The sequence below is a fragment of the Caretta caretta genome, chromosome 28 (assembly GCF_965140235.1).
Source record: "Caretta caretta isolate rCarCar2 chromosome 28, rCarCar1.hap1, whole genome shotgun sequence".
Classification (NCBI taxonomy): Eukaryota; Metazoa; Chordata; order Testudines; family Cheloniidae; genus Caretta; species Caretta caretta.
Genome location: NC_134233.1, coordinates 1110433 through 1134738, shown reverse-complemented (window position 1 = coordinate 1134738; position 24306 = coordinate 1110433). Strand labels below are relative to the sequence as shown.

The 24306-nt window shown below is 69.2% G+C and overlaps 1 protein-coding gene across 1 annotated transcript in view; it reads left to right on the top strand.

The window, feature by feature from the left end:
• The first annotated feature begins 72 nt into the window (after positions 1-72).
• The window catches only part of CAMTA2 (calmodulin binding transcription activator 2), a 32955-nt gene continuing 8721 nt past the window's right edge, over positions 73-24306 (top strand). Inside the window, 13 exon segments of the mRNA XM_075124084.1 lie at positions 73-201; positions 11393-11502; positions 12457-12557; positions 12789-12856; positions 12988-13123; positions 13323-13394; positions 13589-13742; positions 13861-14004; positions 14914-15461; positions 15464-15790; positions 15902-16028; positions 16974-17108; positions 22657-22775. Coding sequence (XP_074980185.1) covers positions 11472-11502; positions 12457-12557; positions 12789-12856; positions 12988-13123; positions 13323-13394; positions 13589-13742; positions 13861-14004; positions 14914-15461; positions 15464-15790; positions 15902-16028; positions 16974-17108; positions 22657-22775 — 1962 coding nt within the window. The 5' untranslated portion in view covers positions 73-201; positions 11393-11471.

The following is a 24306-nucleotide window of genomic DNA, read 5'->3' as shown; positions in this document are numbered from 1 at the left end:
GCCTCCAGCCTGGGACCTTGTCAAAACCTGAGCTGAAGTTTGGATCCGTCTCTGCCCGGGTGGAAGGCTGTGGGACCCTACCCTCCTGGGAGACAGCTTGCGCTCCCCTCTTCCTGCGGGAAGGGCAAAAGCCATGGGTGGCCCGGTCCCGGGACACTTGAATATGCTTCTCTTCTCCCCAGCAAGAGCCGTCCAGGTGAGGTAAGTGTGAAGAGGGGCACCAAGGGGAGAGGCGATACTGCTGGCTTTCCCCAAAACTTGGTGTCAGGGAGAGTGGGGTGCGAACCCAGACCAGTTCTGCTCTGGCCAGTTCCCCTGTCCCTAGTTTCGGGGTAATCACCCTTGAGGAAATACCTTGGGCCGAACGCCTGACCCTCCAGCGCTCTTTGGAAAACCCAAGCCCCCCCTCCTGGCTCATTTCGGAAGGCCGACATGAATGAAAACAGCGAGGGTGAAATTCAATCGGGGCCAGTGAATTTCCCTGAGAGAACAATCAGGGTTCTTACCCTCTTTGTGCTGCGTCTTTCAGCAAGGGCTGGGGCTGGCTGAGGTCCATCCACCATTGCACCTGACTCGTCCAATGCGGCGGGATAAAAACACAGGTTCTCGGCAATGCTCAGACCGTCTATTGTCACTGCAAAATGATCAGCGTTGGGCTTTTGAAGGCGTCACATAATAGCCTGCTGTGACTAGCATCTCTGGATAGACCAGATGTTTGGCAAGCGTGCATTAGAGTGAGGGGTTTGCAGTCTGGCCATACGCAATTAGCTCATGTTGTACTGTAATATCTGAGGCCAGCAAAGCACATAAGCCCATGCTTGATTTTAAGCACATGCATAAGCCTATCGATGTCCAGCAAGGAGTGTAAGTACCTAGCTGAAAGCAGGCCCACGATTCATGCTTTTACTGTTCCAGAACATTTAACATATACTTTGTGAAGTTCAGTAAGAGTTAACAAGAGAGCTCTGTTGTTCAACTCTAGGAGAAGTGACCCTAAAGGTTTATTGGACAATTCCTTCGTTTATCTCACGGTAGAGTGACCCTACGCAAAATCTGCACTAGCATTCTTGTCTCGGTTTTGCTGCTTTTCGATGCCTAAGGCTTAGCTCAACTTGTCTGGAAAGGTTATTTAGACAGTGGTTGTACACTCCTGTATTCGTTATGGGAAATGTAGCTTATTTATTATCCGCACTATTAAACGAAGTGGAAACACTTGGCCGTGTTTACATTTTTTCCCCTATCAAAAGAGCTTCATGGAAAGAAGCTGTAAATAGGACAGAGGCAAATTTTTGCCATGGTAGCATCTCTCGGGGGCCCCGATGTGCCAGGTGCTATGCAGACACAGGAGTGGGAGATTCGGAGCTCGTCCGCACAAGACACCATCGAAATAGACAAAAGGTGGGCAGGGAAATAGAGGGAAAGGGACTTGTCCCAGGTCACACAGGACTTCAGTGGCAGAGCTGTGATTAGAAACCCGGTACCCTCACTGCCAAGCCAGTGTCACAACCCACTAGGCCACCCTGCCGCTTCTCCAGCCTGTCTCCCCTCTCTTGCTTTTTGCTCGCTCAGGCTCTGAGTCACTCCTTCGCGGAGGAGCCCCGCACTTCAGCTTTGATGTGAAGGTTTACGTGGTGCGGAGGCGAACTGCCCTTTCAGAACCTGGCCCGTCACAGCACCATCGAAGGCCCGAGTGCGAAAGAGCAGGGCTGGGTTTCTCCTCAGGGCTGCAAACGATAATGGCCCGAGATTTCCCCCTGCCCCATTAGCGAGGCCTTGCTGCCTCCCAAGATGCTTTGCAGGGATAAAGAAAGTGATCCCAGCACCCAAGGAAGGTTCAAATTAAATTGACGAGGGTGGAGATACCGGTTTTCAATGCTGTAATGGATTTACCCTGGGGTAGCTCAGATCAGCGTCCTCTCGTTCATCCTCTGGCTCCAGCGCAATGTCGCCTGGAAGACACACCTCGCCCTGCCACAATCTGCTGAGAGTGCCGGGAGCGAGCCACCAGGGCGGGGGATTTGAATGGGAGGCCGCTTTCGTTCCCAGGCGGCCGGGTGTGGCGAGAACGGACCATCCTGGGCCACGTTGGTTTTCAGGGAGGACTCGGGCACCTAAATCACTGGTGTGGCTTTGAAAAGGCTGCCAGCCATCCGTTCCCCACCTTCAAAGGAGAATCCTTCTGTTCTCCCCTGCCTTGCTCGTCCGCATGCAGGTCTTCAAGGCAGGGTCTGTTCCTGGCTGTGTGTCTGTCCCACGCCCGGCACAATGGGGTCCCCGCTCTCAGTTGGGGTCTGGGCAAGAGGCAGGGCAGTTGGGATTTAAAACAATGGCTGGCAAAGCAAAATTCAACCATGCCTTGATGACGACGCGAAATGCCTGCTGCTACACACGGCTCGTGTCCCGGAGGATACAGGAATGTGACCTTTGTTGCGTCAGAATTTCTTTTTCTCCCACGGTGCTTGCCCCGTGTACCCACAGAGGCGCAGCGGGGGGTCTGTCGGGCCCAGATCCCCTTTCCTACGGGGTCAGATTTATGAAAGAAGCTGGCAACACGTGGTAGGTGGCACAAAGGGTTGCCAATTACTTCAGGTTTGCAGTCATTTCCTCCGGGCAGCACAAGCCTTTTTGGCATGTCGACCAGCGAGAAGGAAAAAACACCAAACAGAACACCCCAGGGAAACACATGAGGGGATCAAAATCATGCACTGAGCAGCCCAGGGAAGGCCGTGCATGCCTGGGAAAAGTGCAGATTACCTCACCCCACTCACCTTCCAATACAATCCACGCGGAGAGGTGCAAATTCCCGCCCCCAGCCCGATTCCACTTCCGAGATGTGCCCGTTTGCTAACCGTGGCCGTAATACGTCCGCGCCAGGAACGGAACAGCGTGCCAAGGGAACCCGGCTCCCGTCAACTCCAGCTTCAAGCAGCGGCTGCTGGTTCTGAAACGACATCTCTCCCTAGGCGGTCACTTGTCGTCCTGGGGCCAATGGTGGCACCCAAATCCACAGATTCCCCATCCAAACTTTTTTTTTTTTGGATGGAAAATTAGGTTTGGGATGGAGTTAAAATTTCCCCAGAAAACGTCTGTGCCCTTTGACCACTGAAGACCCCCAGATTTGGACATTTTTCCATTTGGGGCAGTTCTGGGGGGGGAGTTTTAATTTTTTTGCCACTTCTTGGCTGGAAATTTTTTTTTTTTGGCCAAAGGTTTCTCAGCTTTTGGCAGCTTTCAGCCCATTTTTAGGTATTGATTTGGCCCAAATTGTCAGAGTTTTCAGTTGCTTGAAAACCAAATCAATCAATCAAATTGGAGGGTTTTGACCAAAAGTTCAAAATTTTCCACTGAAAACGCAGATGATCACGGTCCATCGCCGAGGCTTTGACCGGCATCGTTCTGACTCCGCAGCCAATGTGACAAAACCAGCAACATTAACAATTCCCTCGGGGGAAGGACAAGGTGTGCCGGGAGCTGTACAAATACGGAACGCAAAGACAGCCCCGGCCTTGCAGAGCTGGCAATCAAAGTACTAGCCCCGAGACAACAGGCGGGCACAGAGGGAAGCACGAGGTGAAACCGCTGTGTATGCAGGGTGGTTTCTTTTGGGGGAACGTACCAGGAGCCCCTTTGCGGGCACCAAAAAGGGGTCTTGAAGTGAGGCAGAATGAGCCCTCTAAGAGCCCCCTTGCCCAGTGCAGGGGGCTTCTCAGGCCTCTGCTCTGGTCCTGCTCCCGGATGCAGCGGGGATTGCGGTGTCCCGCTCTACGGCTACGATCTGCTCCGTGGGAAGCAACGCATGTGTTTGAACAGCCCGGAGGGTGCTCTCGTTGACGCTGGGGACAAGACCTGAAGGCCGGGAGTGCAGAGCCACCCGACTCCGGTCCTGCCCGAGCCCCAGAAACAGGGCGACAGAGACTCGGGGGGCCCTCGGATGGGAGACTGGCCCCGATTCCTCACTGGTTAGCCCCTGACATTGGCTTGGCATGGGCTGAAGTGGGGAGACGAGGCTGGGGCGTGGGTGGGGAATCCGGCTCGGCGTCGACACTGTGGAAAACGATATGCAGTGAGCCATAGCATTCGGCCCTATACAGAACCAGATCATGCAGATCACATTGAAAACTATATATTGTGGTCCGTACGGCAGGGCCCCATAGAGAACCACGCCCTCTGGTCCATAGGGCCGGGCCCCGTAGAGAACCACGCCCCGCGGTCCGTAGAGGGCCGGGCCCCGTAGAGAACCACGCCCCGCGGTCCGTAGAGGGCCGGACCCCGTAGGGAATCACGCCCCGCGGTCCGTAGAGGGCCGGGCCCCGTAGGGAATCACGCCCCGCGGTCCGTAGGGCCGGGCCCCGTAGGGAAGCACGCCCCGCGGTCCGTAGGGCCGGGCCCCGAAGGGAATCACGCCCCGCGGTCCGTAGGGCTGGGCCCCGAAGGGAATCACGCCCCGCGGTCCGTAGGGCCGGGCCCCGTAGGGAATCACGCCCCGCGGTCCGTAGAGGGCCGGGCCCCGTAGGGAATCACGCCCCGCGGTCCGTAGGGCCGGGCCCCGTAGGGAATCACGCCCCGTGGTCCGTAGGGCCGGGCCCCGAAGGGAATCACGCCCTGCGGTCCGTAGGGCCGGGCCCCATAGGGAATCACGCCCCGCGGTCCGTAGGGCCGGGCCCCATAGGGAATCACGCCCCGCGGTCCGTAGGGCCGGGCCCCGAAGGGAATCACGCCCCGCTGTCCGTAGGGCCGGGCCCCGAAGGGAATCACGCCCCGCGGTCAGTAGGGCCGGGCCCCATAGGGAATCACGCCCCGCGGTCCGTAGGGCCGGGCCCCGAAGGGAATCACGCACCGCGGTCCGTAGGGCCGGGCCCCGAAGGGAATCACGCCCCGCGGTCCGTAGGGCCGGGCCCCGTAGGGAATCACGCCCCGCGGTCCGTAGGGCCGGGCCCCGAAGGGAATCACGCCCCGCGGTCCGTAGGGCCGGGCCCCGTAGGGAATCACGCCCCGCGGTCCGTAGGGCCGGGCCCCGTAGAGAACCACGCCCCGCGGTCCGTAGGGCCGGGCCCCGAAGGGAGCCACGCCCCGCGGTCCGTAGGGCCGGGCCCCGTAGGGAATCACGCCCCGCGGTCCGTAGGGCCGGGCCCCGTAGGGAATCACGCCCCGCGGTCCGTAGGGCCGGGCCCCGTAGGGAATCACGCCCCGCGGTCCGTAGGGCCGGGCCCCGTAGGGAATCACGCCCCGCGGTCCGTAGGGCCGGGCCCCGAAGGGAATCACGCCCCGCGGTCCGTAGGGCCGGGCCCCGTAGGGAATCACGCCCCGCGGTCCGTAGGGCCGGGCCCCGAAGGGAGCCACGCCCCGCGGTCCGTAGGGCCGGGCCCCGTAGGGAATCACGCCCCGCGGTCCGTAGGGCCGGGCCCCGTAGGGAATCACGCCCCGCGGTCCGTAGGGCCGGGCCCCGAAGGGAATCACGCCCCGCGGTCCGTAGGGCCGGGCCCCGTAGGGAATCACGCCCCGCGGTCCGTAGGGCCGGGCCCCGTAGGGAATCACGCCCCGCGGTCCGTAGGGCCGGGCCCCGTAGGGAGCCACGCCCCGCAGTCCGTAGGGCCGGGCCCCGTAGGGAATCACGCCCCGCGGTCCGTAGGGCCGGGCCCCGTAGGGAATCACGCCCCGCGGTCCGTAGGGCCGGGCCCCGAAGGGAATCACGCCCCGCGGTCCGTAGGGCCGGGCCCCGTAGGGAATCACGCCCCGCGGTCCGTAGGGCCGGGCCCCGAAGGGAATCACGCCCCGCGGTCCGTAGGGCCGGGCCCCGTAGGGAATCACGCCCCGCGGTCCGTAGGGCCGGGCCCCGAAGGGAATCACGCCCCGCGGTCCGTAGGGCCGGGCCCCGTAGGGAATCACGCCCCGCGGTCCGTAGAGAGCCGGGCCCCATAGGGAATCACGCCCCGCAGTCAGTAGGGCCGGGCCCCATAGGGAATCACGCCCCGCGGTCCGTAGGGCCGGGCCCCGTAGGGAATCACGCCCCGCGGTCCGTAGGGCCGGGCCCCGTAGGGAATCACGCCCCGCGGTCCGTAGGGCCGGGCCCCGAAGAGAATCACGCCCCGCGGTCCGTAGGGCCGGGCCCCGTAGGGAATCACGCCCCGCGGTCCGTAGGGCCGAGCCCCGTAGGGAATCACGCCCCGCGGTCCGTAGGGCCGGGCCCCGTAGGGAATCACGCCCCGCGGTCCGTAGGGCCGGGCCCCGAAGGGAATCACGCCCCGCGGTCCGTAGGGCCGGGCCCCGTAGGGAATCACGCCCCGCGGTCCGTAGGGCCGGGCCCCGAAGGGAATCACGCCCCGCGGTCCGTAGGGCCGGGCCCCGTAGGGAATCACGCCCCGCGGTCCGTAGGGCCGGGCCCCGTAGAGAACCACGCCCCGCGGTCCGTAGGGCCGGGCCCCGAAGGGAGCCACGCCCCGCGGTCCGTAGGGCCGGGCCCCGTAGGGAATCACGCCCCGCGGTCCGTAGGGCCGGGCCCCGTAGGGAATCACGCCCCGCGGTCCGTAGGGCCGGGCCCCGTAGGGAATCACGCCCCGCGGTCCGTAGGGCCGGGCCCCGTAGGGAATCACGCCCCGCGGTCCGTAGGGCCGGGCCCCGAAGGGAATCACGCCCCGCGGTCCGTAGGGCCGGGCCCCGTAGGGAATCACGCCCCGCGGTCCGTAGGGCCGGGCCCCGTAGAGAACCACGCCCCGCGGTCCGTAGGGCCGGGCCCCGAAGGGAGCCACGCCCCGCGGTCCGTAGGGCCGGGCCCCGTAGGGAATCACGCCCCGCGGTCCGTAGGGCCGAGCCCCGTAGGGAATCACGCCCCGCGGTCCGTAGGGCCGGGCCCCGTAGGGAATCACGCCCCGCGGTCCGTAGGGCCGGGCCCCGTAGGGAATCACGCCCCGCGGTCCGTAGGGCCGGGCCCCGTAGGGAATCACGCCCCGCGGTCCGTAGGGCCGGGCCCCGAAGGGAATCACGCCCCGCGGTCCGTAGGGCCGGGCCCCGTAGGGAATCACGCCCCGCGGTCCGTAGGGCCGGGCCCCGAAGGGAATCACGCCCCGCGGTCCGTAGGGCCGGGCCCCGTAGGGAATCACGCCCCGCGGTCCGTAGGGCCGGGCCCCGTAGAGAACCACGCCCCGCGGTCCGTAGGGCCGGGCCCCGAAGGGAGCCACGTCCCGCGGTCCGTAGGGCCGGGCCCCGTAGGGAATCACGCCCCGCGGTCCGTAGGGCCGGGCCCCGTAGGGAATTACGCCCCGCGGTCCGTAGGGCCGGGCCCCGTAGGGAATCACGCCCCGCGGTCCGTAGGGCCGGGCCCCGTAGGGAATCACGCCCCGCGGTCCGTAGGGCCGGGCCCCGAAGGGAATCACGCCCCGCGGTCCGTAGGGCCGGGCCCCGTAGGGAATCACGCCCCGCGGTCCGTAGGGCCGGGCCCCCTAGAGAACCACGCCCCGCGGTCCGTAGGGCCGGGCCCCGAAGGGAGCCACGCCCCGCGGTCCGTAGGGCCGGGCCCCGTAGGGAATCACGCCCCGCGGTCCGTAGGGCCGGGCCCCGTAGGGAATCACGCCCCGCGGTCCGTAGGGCCGGGCCCCGAAGGGAATCACGCCCCGCGGTCCGTAGGGCCGGGCCCCGTAGGGAATCACGCCCCGCGGTCCGTAGGGCCGGGCCCCGTAGGGAGCCACGCCCCGCGGTCCGTAGGGCCGGGCCCCGTAGGGAATCACGCCCCGCGGTCCGTAGGGCCGGGCCCCGAAGGGAATCACGCCCCGCGGTCCGTAGGGCCGGGCCCCGTAGGGAATCACGCCCCGCGGTCCGTAGGGCCGGGCCCCGAAGGGAATCACGCCCCGTGGTCCGTAGGGCCGGGCCCCGTAGGGAATCACGCCCCGCGGTCCGTAGGGCCGGGCCCCGAAGGGAATCACGCCCCGCGGTCCGTAGGGCCGGGCCCCGTAGAGAACCACGCCCCGCGGTCCGTAGGGCCGGGCCCCGTAGGGAATCACGCCCCGCGGTCCGTAGGGCCGGGCCCCGTAGGGAATCACGCCCCGCGGTCCGTAGGGCCGGGCCCCGAAGGGAATCACGCCCCGCGGTCCGTAGGGCCGGGCCCCGAAGGGAATCACGCCCCGCGGTCCGTAGGGCCGGGCCCCGTAGGGAATCACGCCCCGCGGTCCGTAGGGCCGGGCCCCGTAGGGAATCACGCCCCGCGGTCCGTAGGGCCGGGCCCCGTAGGGAATCACGCCCCGCGGTCCGTAGGGCCGGGCCCCGAAGAGAACCACGCCCCGCGGTCCGTAGGGCCGGGCGCTACAGAGGCCCGCCTCCGCCCCGCCCTGCGGTCCATACGGCGCTATAGCGCCCGCCCCGCGGCTCGGCCCCGCCCCCCGCCGGCCCCGCCCCCCGGCGCACGGCGCCCCGCCCCCCCCGTGCGCGCTGCGCTCACACGCACCGGGCGGGCGGCGGGGCCTGGGGCTGCGCGGGGCGATGGCGGCCGGCGGCGCGGGCGGAGGCGGCGGAGTCCCGGCAGGTACCGGCCGGGCGCCGAGCTTCTCCAGGGGCCCGATCCCCGGTGCCCTGGGCGGGGGTGCGGGGTGTGGGGCAGGGAGGGGCTGCTGGGGGCAAGTGCATGCTGGGGGGCAGGGAGGGGCTGGGGGCGTGGGGGGTAGGTGCATGCTGGGGGGCAGGGAGGGGCTGGGGCCAGCTGCATGCTGGGGGCGTGTGGGGGGTTCTGTGGGGTGGCGGTAGGTGCATGCTGGGGGTGTGCGGGAGATCCTGGGGGGCAGGGAGGAGCTGGGGGGTAGGGGTAGGTGCACGCTGGGGGCATGTGGGGAGGGTCTGTGGGGCAGGGAGGGGCTGCTGGGGGGCAGGTGGACACTGGGGGGTGGGGGGCAGGAAGAGGCTGCTGGGGATGTGGGGGTCTGTGGGGGCAGGTGCATGTTAGGGGCGTGTGGGGGGGGTCTGTGGGGCAGGGAGGGGCTGCTGGGGGTTTGGGGGGCAAGTGCATGCTGGGGGCGGGTCTGTGGGGCAGGGAGGGGCTGGGGGCGTGGGGGTAGGTGCATGCTGGGGGGGGTCTGGGGGCAGGGAGGGGCTGCTGGGGGGCAGGTGGACACTGGGGGGTGGGGGGCAGGAAGAGGCTGCTGCAGGTGTGGGGGGTCTGTGGGAGCAGGTGCATGTTGGGGGTGTGTGTGGGGGGTCTGTGGGGCAGGGAGGGGCTCCTGGGGGTGTGGTGGGCAGGTGCGTGCTGGGGCTGTGGGGGGTATGTGAGGCAGGGAGGGGCTGGTGGTGGCAGGTGGATGCCCAGGGCGTGTGGGGGGGGCTCTGTGGGGCAGGGAGGTGCTCCTGGTGGGTGTGGGGGGGTAGGGAGGTGCTGGGCGTGCGGGGGGCTCTGTGGGGCAGGGAGGTGCTCCTGGTGGGTGTGGGGGGGCAGGGAGGTGCTGGGCGTGTGGGGGGCTCTGTGGGGCAGGGAGGTGCTCCTGGTGGGTGTGGGGGGGCAGGGAGGTGCTGGGCGTGTGGGGGGCTCTGTGGGGCAGGGAGGTGCTCCTGGTGGGTGTGGGGGGGCAGGGAGGTGCTGGGCGTGTGGGGGGCTCTGTGGGGCAGGGAGGTGCTCCTGGTGGGTGTGGGGGGGCAGGGAGGTGCTGGGCGTGTGGGGGGCTCTGTGGGGCAGGGAGGTGCTCCTGGTGGGTGTGGGGGGGCAGGGAGGTGCTGGGCGTGTGGGGGGCTCTGTGGGGCAGGGAGGTGCTCCTGGTGGGTGTGGGGGGGCAGGGAGGTGCTGGGCGTGTGGGGGGCTCTGTGGGGCAGGGAGGTGCTCCTGGTGGGTGTGGGGGGGCAGGTGGATGCTGGGCAGTGGGGGTCTGGAGCTGTGTGTCGGGCTCAGGGGTGTTGGGAGTGAGGGTGTCAAGGGACAGGGAGGGGGCACTGGGGGCGTACTGGGGTGGGGAGGGGGCACTGGGGGAGGTGAGAATGGGGGCTGAGGGTCATAGGGGGCAGGGAGGTGACGCTGGGGGGCTACAGGGGCCGGGGAAACAACGGGGAAAGGGTGTGGAGAACACAGGCCGGTGCCTCCGGGGTGGGCCGTGGGGTGGAGGCCAGTGGCTTGCGCTCAGGGGCACTAGGAGGGGGCTGGGCCCGTGACCCCCCCCACCCCGAGATCGGGGCCCCCCGTGGTGCTGGGCGCTGCACAGACCCCCCACCCCGAGATCGGGGAGCGGGTGGCAGAGCTGGAGAGAGAGGGAAACACCAGAGTCGCCCTTGCCCGGCGCTGAGATGCGGCCACCTCTGGGGCGGGGCGGCTGGTGACATGGGGCCCCCTCGCCCGGTGCTTAGCTTTAGGAGCGCAGTGGAGGCTGGGGGGTTAGAGTGGGGGGGGCTGGGAGCCAGGACTCCTGGGTTCTCACCCCAGCTCTGAGAGGGGAGTGGGGGCTGGTGGTTAGAGCAGGGGGGGCTGGGAGCCAGGACTCCTGGGTTCTCTCCCAGGCTCTGGGAGGGGAGTGGGGGCTGGTGGGTTAGAGCAGGGGGGGCTGGGAGCCAGGACTCCTGGGTTCTCTCCCCGGCTCTGGGAGGGGAGTGGGGGCTGGTGGGTTAGAGCAGGGGGGGCTGGGAGCCAGGACTCCTGGGTTCGCTCCCCAGCTCTGGGAGGGGAGTGGTGGCTGGTGGTTAGAGCAGGGGGGCTGGGAGCCAGGACTCCTGGGTTCTCTCCCCGGCTCTGGGAGGGGAGTGGGGGTTGGTGGGTTAGAGCTGGGGGGCTGGGAGCCAGGACTCCTGGGTTCTCTCCCCGGCTCTGGGAGGGGCTTTCCTCTTCCCGGCCTGCTGTCGAGTGGCTTCCCCCGGGTTCCCAGGGCTCCTTGGTGACCCAGGCCGAGTCACTTCCCCTCTCGCTGGCTGCACTTCCCCTTGGCTCGGCTCCCCGGGGGGGGCCGGGGGGGGCAGAAACCTCCTTGGACTTGGGCCGGGGAGGGGCCGGGCTGCACCCTGCGTCTGGCGGTTCGTTAAAAGGGCAGCTGCTCGGGGCCCGAGGGAAGAACCTGCCCCTAGAAACCTCCCTCTTGCCCTGGCTCCCCACTCCCCTCCCAGAGCTGGGGAGAGAACCCAGGAGTCCTGGCTCCCAGCCCCCCCTGCTCTAACCCCCTAGCCCCCGTTCCCCTCCTCAAGCTGAGCGCCGGGCGAGGGGTCCCCGTGTCGCCCGCCGCCCCGCCCCAGAGGTGGGCGCATCCCTGCGGCGGTAGGGAGACGCGAGCGCTGGTGCAGTCGTGTGGCGGGAGGGGGGTGACGGCTCGAAGGGGATGTGGGGAGGCAGCGCGGACCAGGCCCGTGGGGCCCGTGGCTCTGGGCGGGGGCCCCAGGCAGGACGGGGGGCGGGTTGTGCTCCGGTGGCGGGTGAATCCGCGTCCTGCTGCTCTTCCGTTCCCAGGTCTGAGCCGTTCCCCTGCCCCCCATGAGCTGAGCCCCCCCGGCCCGGAGCTCTAGTCGCCCAGCGCCAGGCCCCGACCATGAATTACAAGGAAACCACAGAGCTCTCCGGTGAGTCAGAGTGGGGACCCCCCTCCCAGAGCCGGGGAGGGAACCCCGGAGTCCTGGCTCCCAGCCCCCCGGCTCTAACCCACCAGCCCCCTCTCCCCTCCCAGAGCCGGGGAGGGAACCACGGAGTCCTGGCTCCCGGCCCCCCCCCCCCGATCTAACCCACCAGCCCCCTCTCCCCTCCCAGAGCCGGGGAGGGAACCCCGGAGTCCTGGCTCCCAGCCCCCCCGGCTCTAACGCACCAGCCCCCTCTCCCCTCCCAGAGCCGGGGAGGGAACCCCGGAGTCCTGGCTCCCAGCCCCCCCCCCGATCTAACCCACCAGCCCCCTCTCCCCTCCCAGAGCTGGGGAGGGAACCCCGGAGTCCTGGCTCCCAGCCCCCCCGGCTCTAACCCACCAACCTCCGCTCCCCTCCCAGAGCCGGGGAGAGAACCCCGGAGTCCTGGCTCCCAGCCCCCCCGGCTCTAACCCACCAACCTCCGCTCCCCTCCCAGAGCCGGGGAGAGAACCCAGGCGTCCGGGCTCCCAGCCCCCCCCCCCCCCCGATCTAACCCACCAGCCCGCACTCCCCTCCCAGAGCTGGGGAGGGAACCCCGGAGTCCTGGCTCCCAGCCCCCCCGGCTCTAACCCACCAGCCCCCTCTCCCCTCCCAGAGCCAGGGAGGGAACCCCGGAGTCCTGGCTCCCAGCCCCCCCCCCGATCTAACCCACCAGCCCCCTCTCCCCTCCCAGAGCCGGGGAGGGAACCCCGGAGTCCTGGCTCCCAGCCTCCCCGGCTCTAACCCACCAGCCCCCACTCCCCTCCCAGAGCCGGGGAGGGAACCCCGGAGTCCTGGCTCCCAGCCTCCCCGGCTCTAACCCACCAGCCCCCACTCCCCTCCCAGAGCCGGGGAGAGAACCCAGGCGTCCGGGCTCCCAGCCCCGTCTGCGATACCTGATTGTAACTCTCGTGTCTCCAGAGAACCATCACTTGAAGGTTTTCCTGCCCAAGAAGCTGGTGGAGTCTCTCCCCAAATGCCCTGCCCTCCCCAAGGAGCGACTGCGCTGGAATACCAACGAGGTGGGGAGTGGGGCATGGGGCCTGTCCCCTCTGGGGGGCGCCGGCTGCCCCCCGGCCCCAGAGCAGGGACCGGGGGGCTGGGAATGGGGCACAGGGCCTGTCCCCTGTGAAATGACTTGGTTGTCGGGAGCCCGGTCTGCGCACCATGGGCTGGGCTGGGGGCACGGTAATGGGGGGCTGCCTGTGGGGGGCCCCCCCATATCCTGACCCACGGGTGCTGCTGTGTCGCAGGAAATCGCCTCCTATCTCATCACCTTCGAGCGGCACGAGGAATGGCTGTCGGGCTCCCCCAAGACCCGGTGAGCGGCGGGGAAGGGGGGCGGGGAGCGGCCCGGGGAGGGGGGGGGGCTGTTCCCCAGGAGATCTGGCGGGGTGAGGGGGGCTCTGTGGCCCCCCACGGTGACCCCCCTCCGCTCTGCTCCGGCGCCAGCCCCCAGAACGGCTCCATCATCCTGTACAACCGGAAGAAGGTGAAGTACCGCAAGGACGGCTACTGCTGGAAGAAGCGTAAGGATGGCAAGACCACGCGGGAGGACCACATGAAGCTGAAGGTGCAAGGGACGGAGGTAGGCCTGGGGGGCCGGGCCCCGGGGGGGGCTGGGTCACGGCCGGGGGGGTGCCCCACACAGGCCGGGGGCCAGGCTGGAGTCTGCGGCGCTCGGTGCCCCGGCACTGGGTTGGGGGGGGGGGGGGGGGCTGGCTGCCCCTGGGGAGTGGGGCGAGGGGGCGAGCCCCCCCAGCGCTGAGCGTGTCGTCTGCCCGCAGTGTCTCTACGGCTGCTACGTCCACTCCTCCGTCGTCCCCACGTTCCACCGACGGTGCTACTGGCTGCTGCAGGTATGGGGGGGCCTGGGGCACGGGGGGGGGGGCGCCCCTGGTTTTCCGGGGGGCGGCTCAAGGGCCACGGTATCAAAGCACCGAGAAGCAGGGCCCAGAGCAGGGGTCCCGCAGGTCTCGCAAGGCCCCCGCCCCTCCCCTCCCGGGGCCGGGCCGGGGACCCCGGCGTCCTGACGCTCCCCCCGCCCCCGCAGAACCCCGACATCGTCCTGGTGCACTACCTCAACGTGCCGGCCCTGGAGGACTGCGCCAAGGCCTGCGGGCCCATCCTCTGCTCCGTCAACGGCGACCGCAAGGAGTGGCTGAAGTGGTCCAAGGAGGAACTGGTCAACCAGCTGAAACCCATGTGTAAGGCGGGGGCGCCGGGGGGGACGCGGGGGGCTCGAGGGGGCGGCGGGGAGCCGGGGGGGGGGGGCGCGGCTGGGTCGCTCCCCCTCCCCCCAAGTCTGTCTGTGCCCCCCCCCAGTCCACGGGATAAAGTGGACCTGCAGCAACGGGAACGGGACCACGGAGTTCTCCATCGAGGAGCTGGTGCAGCAGATCCTGGAGAGCCACCAGGCCAAGCCCCCGCCCCGCACCCACGCCTGCCTCTGCAGCAGCAGCAGCCTCGGTCAGTGCCCAGCCGGGGCCCCCCCCGCCCCCCCCCCGAGCCGGGGAGAGAACCCAGGAGTCCTGGCTCCCAGCCCCCCCGCTCTAACCCCCCACTGCCCTCCCAGAGCCGGGGAGAGAACCCAGGAGTCCTGGCTCCCAGCCCCCCCGCTCTAACCCCCCACTGCCCTCCCAGAGCCGGGGAGAGAACCCAGGAGTCCTGGCTCCCAGCCCCCCCTGCTCTAACCCCTACTGCCCTCCCAGAGCCGGGGAGAGAACCCAGGAGTCCTGGCTCCCAGCCCCCCCTGCTCTAACCCACCAGCCCCCGCGGCCCTCCCAGAGCCGGGGAGAGAACCCAGGAGTCCTGGCTCCCAGCCCCTCCTGCTCTAACCCACCAGCCCCCGCGGCCCTCCCAGAGCCGGGGAGAGAACCCAGGAGTCCTGGCTCCCAGCCCCCCTGCTCTAACCCACCAGCCCCGCGGCCCTCCCAGAGCCAGTCCCATGCTGAGGTCCCATGGATCCCTTTGGCTCCTCGGGGGGCTGCCAGCGCTCCCTAGTGGTGGATGGGGGGCACTGCTGCCATGAACGCAGGAACTGCGCCATCCTGCCCCCCAGCTCTAGCCCCCCCATATGCCCTGAGCCCAGAGCCGCCCTCCCCTTCCCCGGCCGGGGTCTCTCCCCTGGGGTCCCATCAGCGGGGGGGCCCAGGCCTGCGTCCGGCATGGGGATGGGAGCTGGGGATTCGCAGCCTCTGTCCGTCTGTCTGTCCCCTTCCCCCCCATCTCGCTGTCCAGCCGTCTGTCCACCCCTCCCTTCGCGGTCCGTCCGCCTGTCTGTACGTCCGTCCCCCTGCAACCCTGTCAGTCCCGCTGTCCGTCGGTCCCTCTGTCCGCCCGCCCGCCCCCTCACGTCGGTGTCTGTCCGTCCCGCAGGCAGCCCGGGGCACGTCCCGCACAAGTGCAGCACCACCAGGCATCGCATCATCTCCCCGAAGGTGGCGCGGCCCTGCCCGGCCCCGGCCCCGGCCCTCCCCGAGCCGCCGCGCCCGACCGACCCCGAGCCGGAGCCGGAGCCGGCCAAGCCTGACCGGAAGGAGCCCCCGGCCCCCGCCGAGCCCCCCTCCCCGGACGCCCCCCGGCCCTCGCCCGCCGTGGCCCTGTCGGTGGGGCTGCCCGGCAGCGCCGTCCTGGTGATGACCGGCCTGGAGAAGCCGCTGGCCCTCACGCCCAGCCAGCACCTGGTGGCGGGCGACCCGCCGGGCGGCCCGGTGGGCCTGGCCCTGCTGCCGGGCCCCGGGCTGGTCCTGTCCCAGAACCTGGAGGCCAGCATGGAGACGGGGGAGGCCGGCTCGGACGCCTTCGACCCCGACTGCTTCCTCAACAGCCCCGCCCGGGGCCAGACCTACGGGCGCCGGGCCCCGGAGCCGCCCCCGGCCGGCAACTGCTTCTTCATCCAGGACGACGGGGGGGGCGCCGGGGCGGGGGGGGCGGGCGGCCCCCGGCCGGGGAGACCCCCATGGAGACGGGGGGGCCCCGGCCGGGCGGCGGGGCCGGGGAGCAGCTGCCGGAGGAGCTGTACTCCATCATCCCGCCGGGGGCGGGAGGGGGGCCGGACCTGCCCTTCGGCCTCTCCCTGGATAGCCTCATCTCCGAGCTCATGACGGAGGGGGCCGGGGCCGGGGAGGGGGGCAGCCCCCCGCGCCCAGCCCTGCCCGACGCCCCCGGCGAGGCTGCCCCCCCGGGCGGCTCGGCAGCTCCGGAGACGCTGGTCACCATCACCGACTTCTCGCCGGACTGGTCCTACCCCGAGGTGAGCACGGGGGGAAGCAGGGATTGGGGGGGGGGGGGCCGCCGCACCAGGCAGTGGGGCATCCACCCCCCCCCCCCCCACGTCCCCAGTTAACCCCTCGCTTCCCCGCAGGGCGGCGTCAAGGTGCTGATCACGGGGCCGTGGACGGAGGAGACGGATTCCTACACCTGCCTCTTCGACCAGGTGGCCGTGCCGGCCGCACTGATCCAGTCGGGCGTCCTGCGTTGCTACTGCCCCGGTACGGGACAGGGCGCCGGCTCCCCTCCGGCCCCAGGGCGGGGCCTGGCTGGCTTGGGGGGGCGGGGAAGGGGGCGGGGCCTGGCTGGCTCGGGGGGGCGCCGGCTCCCTCCGGCCCCGGGGCGGGGCCTGGCTGGCTCGGGGGGGCGGGGAATGGGGCAGGGGCCTGTCCCCTCTAGGGGCGCCGGCTCCCCTCCGGCCCCGGGGCGGGGCCTGGCTGGCTCGGGGGACGGGGAATGGGGCAGGGGCCTGTCCCCTCTAGGGGGCGCCGGCTCCCCTCCGGCCCCGGGGCGGGGCCTGGCTGGCTCGGGGGGGCGGGGAATGGGGCAGGGGCCTGTCCCCTCTAGGGGGCGCCGGCTCCCCTCCGGCCCCGGAGCGGGGCCTGGCTGGCTCGGGGGGGCGGGGAATGGGGCAGGGGCCTGTCCCCTCTAGGGGGCGCCGGCTCCCCTCCGGCCCCGGGGCGGGGCCTGGCTGGCTCGGGGGGCGGGGAATGGGGCAGGGGCCTGTCCCCTCTAGGGGGCACCGGCTCTCCTCCGGCCCCGGGGCGGGGCCTGGCTGGCTCGGGGGGGCGGGGAATGGGGCAGGGGCCTGTCCTCTCTAGGGGGCGCCGGCTCCCCTCCGGCCCCGGGGCGGGGCCTGGCTGGCTCGGGGGGGCGGGGAATGGGGCAGGGGCCTGTCCTCTCTAGGGGGCGCCGGCTCCCCTCCGGCCCCGGGGCGGGGCCTGGCTGGCTCGGGGGGGCGGGGAATGGGGCAGGGGCCTGTCCCCTCTAGGGGGCGCCGGCTCCCCTCCGGCCCCAGGGCGGGGCCTGGCTGGCTCGGGGGGGCGGAGAATGGGGCAGGGGCCTGTCCCCTCTAGGGGGCGCCGGCTCCCCTCCGGCCCCGGGGCGGGGCCTGGCGGGCGGGGGTGTTTTGTGCTGCCCCCTCTCACTGCCCCCTTCTCCCGTAGCCCACGAGGCCGGGCTGGTGGCCCTGCAGGTGGCCCGCGACACCCGGCTGGTCTCCACCTCGGTGCTGTTCGAGTACCGGGGCCGCGGGTTCCTGGCGCTGCCCAGCACCCAGCTGGACTGGCTCTCCTTGGACGGTGAGTGGGGCGCGGGATGGGGGGGGCTGCTCTGGGTTCCTGTGGGGAGGGGGAGACCGTGGGGCTGGGAGCCAGTGTGGAGGGTGCAGGGTTTTTGGCGGGGGGGGGGGGGGCAGGCGAGATTGTGGGGTGGGGTCTTTGGGGCCCAGGGCAGCAGCCTGTGTGGGACACCCTGTAATTCATCGCGGACAGGGACAGAGACTTGTCTCTGCCCCCACTCAGTCTCCAGAGGCTTGGAGGGAGGGGTCAGGGCTGGGAGCCCGGACTCCTGGGTTCTCTCCCCGGCTCTGGGAGGGGAGTGGGGGCTGGTGGGTGAGAGCAGGGGGGGCTGGGAGCCAGGACTCCTGGGTTCTTTCCTCATTGGCATGAGACCTGCATGGCCCTGTGTTGTCCCTGCTCTCCTCTGCCCCCCTCCTCACGCCATTGTAAGGGGCAGAGCAGGAGGTGAGCAGAGAATTGTGGGGTCCCCGCCAAGTGGCAGCCAGCGGGCGAGAGCTAGTCCACATAGGGCCAGCAGCTGGCAGCGGGTTGGTGTATGCGGTGGGGGAAGGTGGGGGGTGTTTTTTTTCGGGGGGAGGCTGGGAAGGGAGCAGAGCACAGACAGGGACCCCCCCAGGAATGTGTGTACAGAGCAGCTGGGTCGGATGTAACAGGCCCAGACAGAATTTCCCGCCCCAGCTCCAAAACTGGGGGAGATCCCTTCCCGGCACTGAGATGCGGCCACCTCTGGGTGGGGAGGCGGGTGACACAGGGACCCCTCGCCCGGCGCTGAGATGCGACCACCTCTGGGGCGGGGCATGGCAGGTGTCTGACAGCCGCAGTGCACCCGAGTTTAGGACAGGAAGTGAAGGCGAAGGCTCTGTGTGAATGAAACTGCAGGATGCCTGGATTTATTTTCAGCTCTGGAGGGAAGCCCTGAGGTTATGGGGCTGGCACCAAGTATGGGGAGAGCGCCCTCTGCTGAGCCCCCTGCCCCACGGCACCCCCTGCCCCATGGCACCCCCTGCAGTCACTCTTCCCCCCTGCTGGGCAGTGCGGGGTGGGTGGCTTTGGGATTGCACTGGGGAGGGAGGGAGCCTGGGTAAGGGGGCAGGTGGGTGCTGGGCCGTGGGTCCCAGCTGAACCAGGTGGGGTGTGCAGGGGATGACCCCCCCCCTTCCTCTGGGAGCAAAGTTACATCACCATAGGGCAGATGGGAGGAGGTGGGGTACGGACCCACTGTCCTCTCCCTGCTGTCTGGGGAGAGAACCCAGGAGTCCTGGCTCCCAGACCCCCCTGCTCTGACCCACTCCCAGCTCAGTGGAAGGCTCCCCCGATGCGGTGGCCTGGCAGGCCGGGTGCCTCTCTGCTCCTTCCCCCCGTCAGCTGGCGTCAGGCGCCCGCCCACCCTGGCCCCTGCCCGTGGGGTGGAATTTCCAGTGGGGGGGAACCGGGGGGGCCGGTTTCCAGGGCCGTGAGTCAACAGCCCCAGAATACCCCGGCCGGCGGTAAGGAGACTCCTGGGCTTGTTCCGACGCTGCCCGGCGTCACCACTGCCCATGACGTGGGGGGGCCTCTCTGGAGAATCCCTCACACGCAGCGTCCTGGGGCACGGCCCCGTCCTCCTGAGGTGTGAACCCTGGCGTCCGGGCTGAGCTCCCCACAGCCCCCCCTCGGGCACTGGGCATGGAGGCGGGCTCCACCCCAGAATGTTACAGCTTCACTCCCCGGCTCACCGGCCGCCCCGCCCCAGAGGTGGCCGCATCTCGGCGCCGGGTGAGGCCGTGAGTCCTGGTTCCCCCAGACCCCTGCTCCCCTCCCAGAGCCAGGGAGAGAACCCAGGAGTCCTGGCTCCCAGCCCCCCCACCTCCCGATCTAACCGACCAGCCCCCGCTCCCCCCCAGAGCCAGTCACACCCCTCCAAGGCCCCTGGGTACAGCGTACCGCGGCCGCATGTGCCCAGTACCACGTCCTTCCCCCAGACACCTGTGTGCACACAGTCGCACACCACAGAGTCATGCAGCCTACACACGCGCCCACAATCGCAGACCCTGCTCCTGGTCACCCGCGCACACCGTACACCGCACAATATCGCCCCCTCCCCCCCCCACACACACACGGCCGCATGCGCCCACTACCCCGGCCTTCCCCAAAGACCCGTGTGCAGTCGTACACTGCACAATATCACACTCTACCCCCCCACATACACCCTACCCCCAGACACAGTTGCACACCGCACAATCTCAAACCCTGCCCTCAGACACCCGTGTGCACACAGTCACACACTGCCCAATCACAGACCCTACCCCACACACACAGTCGCACAACTTCACATCCTACCCCCAGACATCCCCGCACAGTCATACGCCGCACAATCGCACACCCTTCCCCCACACAGTCAGACACCCTAGCCCATACACCGCACACACAGTCGCACACCGCACGATACCACGCCCTACCCCCAGACACACCCAGCCACTCGTACGCCCTACCCCTAGACACACCCAGTCGCACAATCGCAGAGCCTACCCTCGCACCCAGTCGCACACCGCACGATACCACGCCCTACCCCCAGACACACCCAGCCACTCGTACGCCCTACCCCTAGACACACCCAGTCGCACAATCGCAGAGCCTACCCCCGCACCCAGTCGCACACCGCACGATACCACGCCCTAGCCCCAGACACACCCAGCCACTCGTACGCCCTACCCCTAGACACACCCAGTCGCACAATCGCAGAGCCTACCCTCGCACCCAGTCGCACACCGCACGATACCACGCCCTAGCCCCAGACACACCCAGCCACTCGTACGCCCTACCCCTAGACACACCCAGTCGCACAATCGCAGAGCCTACCCCCGCACCCAGTCGCACACCGCACGATACCACGCCCTAGCCCCAGACACACCCGGCCACTCGTACGCCCTACCCCTAGACACACCCAGTCGCACAATCGCAGAGCCTACCCCCGCACCCAGTCGCACACCGCACGATACCACGCCCTAGCCCCAGACACACCCAGCCACTCGTACGCCCTACCCCTAGACACACCCAGTCGCACAATCGCAGAGCCTACCCCCGCACCCAGTCGCACACCGCACGATACCACGCCCTAGCCCCAGACACACCCAGCCACTCGTACGCCCTACCCCTAGACACACCCAGTCGCACAATCGCAGAGCCTACCCTCGCACCCAGTCGCACACCGCACGATACCACGCCCTAGCCCCAGACACACCCAGCCACTCGTACGCCCTACCCCTAGACACACCCAGTCGCACAATCGCAGAGCCTACCCCCGCACCCAGTCGCACACCGCACGATACCACGCCCTAGCCCCAGACACACCCAGCCACTCGTACGCCCTACCCCTGGACACACCCAGTCGCACAATCGCAGAGCCTACCCCCGCACCCAGTCGCACACCGCACGATACCACGCCCTAGCCCCAGACACACCCAGCCACTCGTACGCCCTTCCCCTAGACACACCCAGTCGCACAATCGCAGAGCCTACCCCCGCACCCAGTCGCACACTGCACGATACCACGCCCTACCCCCAGACACACACGGTCACTCGTACGCCCTTCCCCTAGACACACCCAGTCGCACAATCGCAGAGCCTACCCCCGCACCCAGTCGCACACCGCACGATACCACGCCCTACCCCCCAGACACCCCTGCACACAGTCGCACACCGCACAATATCACACCTACCCCTGCACGCACAGTCGCACCCCATGAAATCTAACCCTCTTTCTGTCTTCTCTCCCCCCCCCCCCCCCCCAGGCAGGAAAGGGTTAACAGCGGGATGGGCCCAGGGAGGGTTGCTGTTGGGGGGGCCGTCCCCCTCCTTCCCCGTCCTATTTCGGTCCCATTGAGAGCTGGGAAGGGGGGCAGGTCTCGTGCAGAGCGTGGGCTGCGGGCGGGAGATGGACAGATGCCTCAGGGCTCGGGACGGGGGGGGGAATCCCCCTGCCCCCCCGCCCCCTCCCAGCCCGGAGCTGTCAGCGGGTCTCAGGGAAGTTTGGGGGGAGCGGTTGGTTCTTTCCCATGCCGGTAATTCCACCCCGCTCCTTGCTTGCCGCCCCCCCCGACCCCGTCCTCGCACGCACGTGAGTGGGGGCAGCCCCCCCCCCCCGATCCCTGCCAGGAAACACCGGTTCCTGCAGGGAGTCGTTCGAACACCCACTCGCGCCCTGGGGCCCGTGCCCAAAGCTATGGAGAAGGAAGGTACCGAGGCAGGGGGTCCGTGGGGCACAGGGCACCAGCGAACCCCAATGCCCCGACTCGGGGGGAGGTGCCTGGGGAGCACCGGGGTGGGTTGGGAAGGGGACTGTGAGGGGAGGGATGGGGTGGATTGTGGGGTGCCATGGGGGGACGGGACGATGGTGGTGCATTGTGGGGTGCTATGGGGGGAGGGATGGGGTGGATTGTGGGTTAGGGGGGGGAACGGGACGATGGTGGATTGTGGGGTGCTATGGGGGGGACGGGATGATGGTGGTGGATTGTGGGGTGCCATGGGGGGAGGGATGGGGATGGATTGTGAGGTTCAGCGGGGGAAGGGATGGGGTGGATTGTGGGGGGAGGAAAGGGGTGGATTGTGGGGTGCCGTGGGGGGACGGATGGTGCTGGATTGTGGGGGGCAGTGGGGGACGGATGGTGCTGGATTGTGGGGGTACGGATGGTGCTGGATTGTGGGGTGCCATGGGGGGACGGGTGGATTGTGGGGGGCAGCGGGGAAGGGATGGTGCTGGAGTGTGGGGGGAGGGATCTGGCGCTTTGTGGGAGCTGCGGGGGCATAGATGGGGGTGGAAGGGGGCACATGGTGGGGCGCGGAGGGGCAGGCTGGATGGAGGTGCCTGAGGACAGCCGCGTGCCCACCCCGTCGGGAACACCCCCGCCCAGCACACCCACACCCCCTCCAGCTCCTCTCCCAGCAAGGGGGTGGCATCGCTCAGCCCTTCCCGCCCTGGGGATGGGGCAGGGCCTTGCTGGGGGTGGGTCTCGGCGCAGGAGCTGGGGGGGCCCTGGTGGGGGGCTGCTGACAGGCTAATCCACCCTCTAGGCTGATTAGCTGCCCGGCCCCGTTCCACTGGCCCCGGAAATTAACCAGGCTAATCCCTACGGGACAGACGGGGGCGGGCACAGCAGGGTCGCACCGCTCAGCTGCCCGGACACCTGGGTTCTCTCCCCAGCTCTGGGAGGGGAGCGGGGTCTGGTGAGTTAGAGCAGGTGGGGCTGGGAGTCAGGACTCCTGGGTTCTCTCCCCGGCTCTGGGAGGGGAGAGGGGGCTGGTGGGTTAGATCGGTGGGGGGGCTGGGAGCCAGGACTGCTGGGTTCTCTCCCCGGCTCTGGGAGGGGAGCGGGGTCTGGTGGGTTAGACCGGGGAGGGCTGGGAGCCAGGACTCCTGGGTTCTCTCCCCGGCTCTGGGAGGGGAGCGGGGTCTGGTGGGTGAGAGCAGGGGGGGCTGGGAGCCAGGACTCCTGGGTTCCGGCTCCGGGAAGGGGAGGGGGTGTAATGTGGTGTTGCGTGGCCCTGTCTCCCGCACGCCCCCCGCCCCCAGATAACCAGTTCAGGATGTCGATCCTGGAGCGCCTGGAGCAGATGGAGAAGCGGATGGCAGAGATGACGGCTTCCTCCCGGCAGCAGCGGGGGGCCGCGGGGGAGACCCCCCCCACGCAGGTGAGACCCCCGGGGGCTGGATTCTCCGGGGGGAGAGCCGCTGGGGCTGGCTTGTTGTCATAGGGTCTCCTGGGAGGTATTTTGGGTTGTTTGTTATTGTAGGGTCTCTCAGGAGTCCTGGGGCCGGGTGTGCAGATTCGGGATTGTCAGGTGTCCTGGGGGAGGCTGGGGTTCGAGTAGCTCATGTCCATTACTGTGCAAACCCCCAGGGGTGCCAGGGGCTGGGAGCCAGGACTCCTGGGTTCTCTGCCCGGCGCTGGGAGGTCAGAGCAGGGGGGCTGGGAGCCGGGACTCCTGGGTTCTCTCCGCAGCTCTGGGAGGGAAGTGGGGGCTGGTGGGTCAGAGCAGGGGGGGCTGGGAGCCCGGTCCCTATGGCGCCCTCCCTACACTCATCCCCACATGTCCCCTGGGTCCTGCCTGGCCTCTCCCATCAGCACTTGTCCTCCCCCCTCCTCTCGCTGCCCAGCTTGACGTCACTCCCCCTTAAGCCTTTATCTGTGTTGCTATTTCGGGGGCCCCCTCCCGAGGGGGGGTTAATTTTAGCCGGGGGGCGTGCGGCGTGGCTCGGATGTCGCGGGGCTGGGCTCGCTCCCCGGCGGCTGTTCCTGGCCGGGGCGGGGGGATTACAGAGGCATTTTCCAGCCTGGCAGGCCAGACATTCTTTCCAGCCTGAGCGAGGGGAAAATAGACCCGGGGGGGCCAGGGGCCACCTGGGGGGGGGCCACAAGTGGCTCAGGGGGGGAGGGGGGCTGTATTAAGCACCCGCTTGTGGGGGCCTCAGCCTGGCCTCTGCCCACCCTCCTGCAGAGATCCAGGGGTGCCCAGTGCTCAGCGCTGAGACATGGCCACCTCTGGGGCGTGGTGACGGGGACCCTCCGCCCGGCGTTGAGACGCGGCTGGTGATCCGGGGACCCCTCGCCCGGCGCTGAGATGCGGCCACCTCTGGGGCGGGGCGGCTGATGATCCGGGGACCCCTCGCCCGGCGCTGAGATGCGGCCACCTCTGGGGCGGGGCGGCTGGTGATCCGGGGACCTCTCACCCGGCGCTGAGATGCGTCCACCTCTGGGGCGGGGCGGCTGGTGATCCGGGGACCCCTCGCCCAGCGCTGAGATGCAGCCACCTCTGGGGCGGGGCGGCTGGTGATCCGGGGACCTCTCGCCCGGCGCTGAGATGCGTCCACCTCTGGGGCGGGGCGGCTGGTGATCCGGGGACCCCTCGCCCAGCGCTGAGATGCAGCCACCTCTGGGGCGGGGCGGCTGGTGATCCGGGGACCCCTCGCCCAGCGCTGAGATGCAGCCACCTCTGGGGCAGGGCGGCTGGTGATCCGGGGACCTCTCACCCGGCGCTGAGATGCGTCCACCTCTGGGGCGGGGCGGCTGGTGATCCGGGGACCCCTCGCCCAGCGCTGAGATGCAGCCACCTCTGGGGCGGGGCGGCTGGTGATCCGGGGACCTCTCGCCCGGCGCTGAGATGCGGCCACCTCTGGGGCGGGGCGGCTGGTGATCCGGGGACCTCTCGCCCGGTGCTGAGA